Source organism: Peromyscus eremicus, chromosome 3 (genome assembly GCF_949786415.1).
Source record: "Peromyscus eremicus chromosome 3, PerEre_H2_v1, whole genome shotgun sequence".
NCBI classification, from domain to species: domain Eukaryota; kingdom Metazoa; phylum Chordata; class Mammalia; order Rodentia; family Cricetidae; genus Peromyscus; species Peromyscus eremicus.
Window position 1 is genome coordinate 80,267,188 of NC_081418.1, and position 7,898 is coordinate 80,275,085.

The 7,898-nt window shown below is 46.4% G+C and overlaps 1 protein-coding gene across 1 annotated transcript; it reads right to left on the bottom strand.

Moving 5' to 3' along the window:
- Positions 1 to 5,135: 5,135 nt before the first annotated feature.
- Positions 5,136 to 7,463, bottom strand: Gadd45a (growth arrest and DNA damage inducible alpha). The gene is made up of 4 exons (XM_059256705.1): positions 7,284 to 7,463; positions 7,089 to 7,190; positions 6,734 to 6,971; positions 5,136 to 5,823 (listed from the first exon to the last, which is right to left on the bottom strand). Exons 1-4 carry the CDS (start codon positions 7,325 to 7,327, stop codon positions 5,710 to 5,712), a joined length of 498 nt encoding a protein of 165 aa, XP_059112688.1. The 5' UTR covers positions 7,328 to 7,463; the 3' UTR covers positions 5,136 to 5,709.
- Between the last annotated feature and the right edge of the window lie 435 nt (positions 7,464 to 7,898).

Consider the following 7,898-nt stretch of genomic DNA (forward strand, 5'->3'; position numbering starts at 1 on the left):
TCCTAATGAGGCTTCGTGACTCAGGTCAGGCATCACCCTTTCCTGGAAGGCTTTCTGACCATCACACTGCACAGGCGAAGGGGTGCGGTTGGGAGTGTTTGCCAAGCTGGCCTTGGTGCCACACTGATCTGAAAGCTGTCGGTGTGCCTCTCTGGTGACTGACTGCAGGCAGAAACCGCATGCAATCAACCTTATGGAGCAAGCTCTAGCACAGGGTTGAACACACAGCTTGTGCTCGGTCCCAGATGTTTGTCTGGCTATGTAGCAATCCTCCTGCCCCTGTCTCCAGAAAATTGGGATTATAGGTACCAACCTGGACTTTGTACAAAAGTGTTCTGATAGCCCAAATGAGAGAACTAAAGTGAGCGCTTCTATAGAGACGGGTAAGTGATAACGTGAATGCCTCCAGGAGCTCCCTTGATAAAAAGGAAGCAGATTAGTGATGCTGAGCGCCTCTAGAAACTGAATGTCTGCAGCATCGTTGCCTTTATTTTGACTGATTTTTTGGGCCCCTCTAGACAGTAAAGTTTCAAGAGACAATCGAAGTTTGCCCATGCTTAAGTGGATTACACCTAATTTTTTTTTAATTGCTAAATATTGCGCGCACAGGATTTCAGTTGGCTGTGCTTTCTAACCTCTCAGGGTTTTGCGAGTCAAGCCATCATCTTTCCAGGCTCTCTCGTGGTGTGATGGTATCCTGTGTCTTCCCTCAGTTGTGCCGTATCAATATATGTATAATTTATATATGTGTAGATGTTCATTTTTTTTTCATTGCATTGTACTACTGAGCTACAGCCCTACTGTTCCTGAAGTGGCTCTGGCCCCAACAAGCTACACTCAGTAGGGAATTAAAGAGACAAAAGTGAAATGCTGAGAAAGGAGATTCCCACTGGGAAGAGGAACAAATAAGAGGTTTGGTGACCTCCTCCTCTGAAGTCCTGACATGAGGTTTAGATTTAAATTGAGGACAAGAAATGTGCAGTCCTGGTCAAGGGGTGGCCCTCCCCGTCATTGACACATCACTCATTGTCTTGGCCACTGCCTCCAGGTCTGTCCTGCAAGTGTTCAACACTGTGTGACAAATCTTCCCTGCTGGCCGGCAGCCTCAGCTCTTTTCTTCTCAGCAGGAGACTCCTGGGGGAATTCCAGTGCCTTGGGGTCCATTGTCTCAAGAGTCTGATAGCCAAAGGGAAGGGCAGGCTTACATTAGAATGTCTTCATTCCTCGCAGCATAGTTACACAACCCCAACTCTACCGGTCATTTTTAAAGAGCTTTCCATCAGCAAGTGGGAAAAGCTTGCCTCTCAACAAAATCATGGTTTGGTGTCCTCCATCTTTCCCGCCTCATTCCCTGTCATCAGTGGACATGATACACCTTGGCTTTGCCACTCACTAACGATATGCTTCTGGGCAAATTAGTCTTCTTTCATCTGAAGCATGGGGATAGGAGCAGAGCCTACTGCCATAGGACTGTTCTGAGTGCTAGTGCGTTGGTAAAGTACTTGGCGTGAAGTGGTGTTGGCGTGCCCCCAGGAACTGGCCCCACATATGCCGCGATCTGTGATTCCCTCTCCAAGTGATCTGTGATTCCCTCTCCAAGCTCCAACGTCAACCCCACCACCTGAGCTCCTCCGGCAACAACTGCTTCAGTTTCTCTGGGAAATGGTTCACTTTAACCTTAGTGTCACTGGACCTGTCTTGTCTCCTAACATCAGGAACCCTGAGGTATTGGGTACCTCCCACATCACCCAGTGTTAAGGCAGCAGTCACACTTAAAAAAAACAAACAAACAAACAAAAAACTACTCTCCCACCCACCACCTTGCACATCCTTGAAGGTAAGTCACTGCTGCTTTTATGGCCCTGGGACCTAACACAGTGCCAAGTGCCTGATGGGCATTCAATAAATCCATTATAGGAATATGCTGGACTTCCTTACAGATTATAAACTTCTCAATTGCCAAGAGGCCCCATAGGCTACATCTCTGCAGCATCTAGCAGAATTATATCCAATCTGTCAGTCAAGCACTGTTTTGCTGTTTGCAAAATACAATGCTAACTCTGATCAAAGAATTTACAACCTTTCTCTCCATTCGATTCCATTTGCCCTGAGGAAACTTCTACCCTTCACAGGACCACAATAGTCCTTTGTGTGTTCTGTTGCTGGGCTCTGCTTTAGGCCAAAACAATGGACTTTCTGTTTCACTAGACTGTGAGCTCCCTGAGGCCAGTGTCTCTTCAGCCAAGGCCAACGACTGTAGTAAACACTCACTAAATAGTTCTTGATGGTTTCATAAATACAATTTTTTTGCGAGGTCTTATGTTTATGTAAGAATTGTTTAAAAGAAAAAAAAGATAAGATTCAGCTCCTAGTTTGAGGAACTCTGGCTTGGCTGTGTCAATATCATTGAGCTTTGTTCATCTGAAGAAAACAGACCTTTTATTGGCAAAGAATAAAGCGTCTAAGAGTGAAGGTAAAGGAGACAATTATTTCATGTTACAATAAGGTCATAAAGCACACTCTAGAAGTTTCTAGGTAGGAGCTCTTTCCTACAAATAACCCCTTTTCATTTCAGTTGGGGAAATAGTTTATTATAGCAGATTAATTACTTTCATGGACTCTTCTCATTATAAAGCTTTAACTTACAGAAGACCCTGGTTAACCAGACAAGGACAAAAGCAACATTGACTCTGGTGAACCTGTGGAAAAATAGGTATCTTCCACTTTTCAACAGATAATATACCCCAGGCAGGCATGTCAAGTTTTTGTTCATGTATGTAAGGAGGCCAGGTGGCTTGTTTGTTTTTTTTTTTTTTTTCAAGAACATACCAGGCTGAGTTGGTACTGTGTAGCCTAATGGCCTTAAACTCAAAGTAATCCTCCTGCCCCAACCTTGTTTGTTTAATAATTTTTAAAGCAATTAACTAAATATTAGCATAAGTTAGAGGCATATTTTATACATGCAATTGTGTACTTATTTACAATTAACTCAGATTTTTTATTATTATTTATTAATGTGGTGTGTGTGTGTGTGTGTGTGTGTGTGAGATGGGTGTGTACAAGTCACAGCACTCGTGTGGTCAGAGGACAACTTTCAGAAGTCAGTTCTCTTCTTCTCCCTTGGGTTTCAGAGATCAAATTCAAGGTGTCAGGTTTGGGTGGTAAGCACCTACTGAACCTCCGATGGCTCATAATTAAGATTTTTTGTTAAAAGTCATGTTTAAATTATGTTATGAAAGAACAACAAAGCAAAAATCAAAAGAATACCTAACTGCAGTTATTGTTGAGATTTTCAACAATTGGAGTAATCTTAAGATTGTATCCAGCTACTTCATATCGCTAAGTACTGTCATTTAAGTGACTCAAACTCCCTTTTAAATAATATGTGTGATAAGTAACAGATCTCTCTGAGGCCTGAAATATTTTCCTGTTGCTATCATCTGAGCAAATACCATGTACCAGGTGGTAATTATTTTTCCCAGTGCCGGAGACTGTCAATGCAGGATCTCATAATGCTCTAAGCCACAGCCCCGGGATTATATTCATTATTTCTAATCATTCACTTTTTTAACAAATATTAACTCAGCACCTACGGTATGGATACATCTATGGACCAGATACTAGTTCTTCTTCCCAAGAGATTACAAAGCTATAAAAGGTACCTCTGTAGGATGGGAAATGTGACCTTTATTTTACAGATAACGAAATCAGGATGGAGGAGGCCTAATGGAGATGTGGCTGTCATCAATGCTCTTTCCAGCAAACTGCTGCTTTTCTCCATTCATCCTACTTGGTTTAACTTACTCATCTTACTTCATGAAATACAACAGTTGTGAAAACAGATTGAAGGATCCTTTAGTGGGAAGGCTAAAGGTCTCGCTTCAAAGTCACGGCTCTCAAATCTTCTGCTAATATAAAAAGCAAATGTTACTACTCCAGTTGTTTAGGATTACACACTGGCTTAAAGCAAAGGGAGACGAAATAAGGCCTAGACACCCACATTTCTAGGAGTAGAAAAGCAGAAGGTTCATAAGCCTCTGAGATATGCAAAAGCTTAAGGGTTTTGTTGGTTTTTTTTTTCTGCTCTACCTCCCATTGTCACAGGAAGGGTGGCAAACAGTAGGGGACCCAAGGAGCTTCTCTGGAGCTTCTGTGAGAGCTGGAACCTGGAGACCACAGCTTTGTCAGGCCTTGTCTTCAGCATGCACCTTTGCTTCCTCTGGCTCTGCCTGCACGGGAGCTCTAACTGCATGCTGCAGTTAATTATCGGGTGCAGTTCTGAGCAGACACAGAATGGTGTCTGCTGCAGCCTTTCTTTCGCTTCCTTCTCTGCCATTTCTTCCACCTCACCTAACCAGATCCCTCACAGCAGTAGTGGAAAAACAGCTGAAGGCACCATGCCCTAGGAAGAACCTCAGGGCATCACCAAACCTGTCTTTTGTCATGTTCTACACAAATGCATTGCCTTACACTAGCACCTACTAGTACAGCCAGCCAGCCACACAATTAACTATCGCTTACAGCCCCAAGGTATCTTCCTACAACACTGACCATAAGTCACTTCCTTCTGCAGACTGAAGGCCTCTGCAGACTGTGGCCAATTTACAGAGGGAAGCTCAAATACGTAAGGATGCTACAAGAATGCCTGCCAAGAGTTTGAACCTACCCCCCACCTACTCTTTCCAACCCTCCCTCCCTCCCTTATCTTTCTGCACCAGAGGCACTTTGCAGAGTCAGTCTCTGTGCAGGCTGTGATCTTTCAGGCCTCCACACCTTTGCACAAACTGCTGCAGCTGTTAGCAACATCCCCTTTCCTCTCTCTGGCTAGAGAAAGTAAGCTCACTTAGGACCCTAATAAAATGATTTCTCCTTCACAAAAGCTTCACACATCTTTCAAGCAGCCTTGGTTGTCTTCCTCTCTGCTTCCACATTCTGCATAATTTTTTTTTTGTAGCATTAAAATAACTAATTGTAGTTATTTAGACTTCGCAAGGCGAAGCTCTAAACATTCCTTTTCCCCTTACCCAAGCCATCTAAAATCACCCATTTTTCTGCCTGGTGTAAAGCAAGGCTTCAATACAATGTCTGTTAATAGAGTCAATGTTGTAAAACACAAACCACACACTGAGAAATGATGCAATTATTCCATACCAGTTTATTTTAGATATTGTGCTTCAAAAACTTCATCATAAATAACCTTTCATATCATAAAATAACTTAGTACAATTTATAATAAAACTTCTGAGAATTTAACATCTCATCAAAATACATTAACCTGTGGCTTTAAAATACAATTAATCCTTTTCACTTTCCTTTTACTTGAGGGCATAAAGACCAGAAAAACAAAAACAAAAACAAAACAAAAAAAAACCCAAACTACTGCTACACATTTAAGGTTCCAACAAAGCGATATTTGGCTTATTTCAATGTAACTCGGCCATCCAAAATTAAGTTTTGTTTCTTGCACAGTTCTTTGTAGTTTTTGTCTCTTTTGACTTAGATTTCTGTTTCCACACAGCTTCCTTCTTTATTTTCACCTCTCTCCATGGGCAGAGTCACCTCCTAGCCCCATGTAGTTGAACTCACTCAGCCCCTTGACAACAGTTTCTGTAATCCTTGCATCAGCGTAGGGAGTAACTGCTTGAGTAACTACAAAGGTATTTCAAAACTTCAGTGCAATTTGGTTCAGTTATTTCCATTCAGATGCCATCACCGTTCGGGGAGATTAATCACTGGAACCCACTGATCCATGTAGCGACTTTCCCGGCAAAAGCAAATAAGTTGACTTAAGGCAGGATCCTTCCATTGTGATGAATGTGGGTTCTGAGAACAAATTTAGAAAAATTACTTGCCAATAAAATGATCAGCTTATGCTACCAATTGTACTACTTTTGAAAGGGCCAAAACCTGAACATTCTGTTAAACAGCATGTGGCAAAGTCTAAACACCTGTAATGCACACGGAGCCACACAGAGCTTTGCCTAATTATCTGTACCATTGTGCATGAGGTTATCATTCATAAGTCCGCCCTACCAAGCACGTACCCTAGTGGGGTCATAAGGAAAATAGTTCTGAAAAAACATGCTGTGCGCACAATGATGTGCGAGCTGCAGGGCAGGCAGCTAACGCCAGTTCTTATCTTCCTTGACGACGCATGGCACTTCTTCACTGGCAGCAAAAGTAATCAGGCTGCCACTTCCCTACACCAGTCAAAACAGAGAAGGGGCAAAAACAAAAAACAAGACCAAGACAGCACATTTCTCTCTGAAAATACCATCCATCCATCCGAGACTTTTAAAGGGGGTGGGTGGGTGGGTGGGTGGGTGGAGAGGGCCCATCTAAAACAAACACAAATGTGCAGAGAAAAGAATTCCACTCTGTACACTTCAGAGTATCTCCAGGGAATTAATAAGGCTCTGTCTCCTACACTATTTCTATCTTTAGCTTTGACAGCAAATGAAGAATGAAGCTGACTTCTTAATGAAGGGTGAGCCGGGAATTTATTTGGCTTTATCTAATCTGTCCTGCTCAGAGAATTAGTCACGCGAGGTAGTGCAGAGGTAGGCAGGGGTGGCTGGGCAGCCTGCTGACTCACAGGGATATCTCCTGCCGCTGGAGGCCACCCACGAGCTTAGACACGCTCGGTACCATCAGAACCCCCGCGAGATCAGCGTCCCGCACGGCCGAGGTCCACCCCAGCAGATTCCGAGGGCTGCAACCCCGGGTCCCTTACCGTCACCAGCACGCAGTGCAGGTCAGGGGGCTGCGCGGCGCCCCCGCTCTCTGCCGGGCCCGCGTCGGTCTCCAGCAGCAGCAGCTCAGCTAGCCGGCCGGGGTTGCTGACCCGCAGGATGTTGATGTCGTTCTCGCAGCAGAACGCCTGGATGAGGGTGAAATGGATCTGCAGAGCCACGTCCCTGTCGTCGTCCTCGTCCGCAGCCAGCAGGCACAGTACCACGTTGTCGGGGTCACTGCGGACAGCAGGGGCAGCGGTGAGTGCACAACGCTCCCGGGGAGCACCCGGTAGAGACAGGCTGGCAGGCAGGCGGGCAGGCAGGAGGGAGGCGGGGGCGGCCGGGGCCACTTACACATTGAGCAGCTTGGCGGCCTCGTACACGCCGACGGTGATGGTGCGCTGACTCCGCGCCTTGCTGAGCACTTCCTCCAGGGCATCTCCCACCGTGTCCATCCTGCGGACGGGCAGGGCGAGAGCGGGTCAGCCGGGTTCCCCGGGGCGGCGGGAGGGGCAGCGGCCACCGAGATCGCAGGCACACCACACTTACCTTTCGGTCTTCTGCTCTGCAGCCGAGAATTCCTCCAAAGTCATATTGCAAGTGCGAGTCCCTTCACGCGGCGCGCGGGCTGCTCCTGCCCCCCCCCCAGTGCGCGGCGCCCGCTCAGCGCTCGATCCCACCCGCCCGCCAGTCGCCGAAGTCTCGGTAAGTGACGACGGCACAGCTGCCTCCGGGCCACTGGAGGACAAAGGGCCCGATGCCCGAGTTATGGGGGCCAGCCCTCAGCCAACCACGGCCGGCCTCATTTGCATACAGCGCAGCCATTGGCGCATGCAAATGAGCAGACTTTGACCCGCCCACCCTCGCTCCACCGAGACAGTCGAGCGGAAGGGGGCGGAGCTACGCTGGAGGGAAGCCCCCCCCCCCATGAGAGTGGTGCAGAAACCGGGTTGGTGGGGTCCCGAGCCAGCTCTATGGAGTTGGTGGAGCCATCTGGTGCCGAGGGCTTTGCAGTGAGTGGTTCAAGTGTCCTCAGCTCGAACTGAAACAGCCTGCCAGTTGTTTTTCTAGTTGTGGACATCTTTGGATTGTCGTTTCGGGTCGTTTGTGTTAAGGGGCTGCTTTTAAAACTTGTTTCCAGGGTTAATGCACACCCCGTCTAGC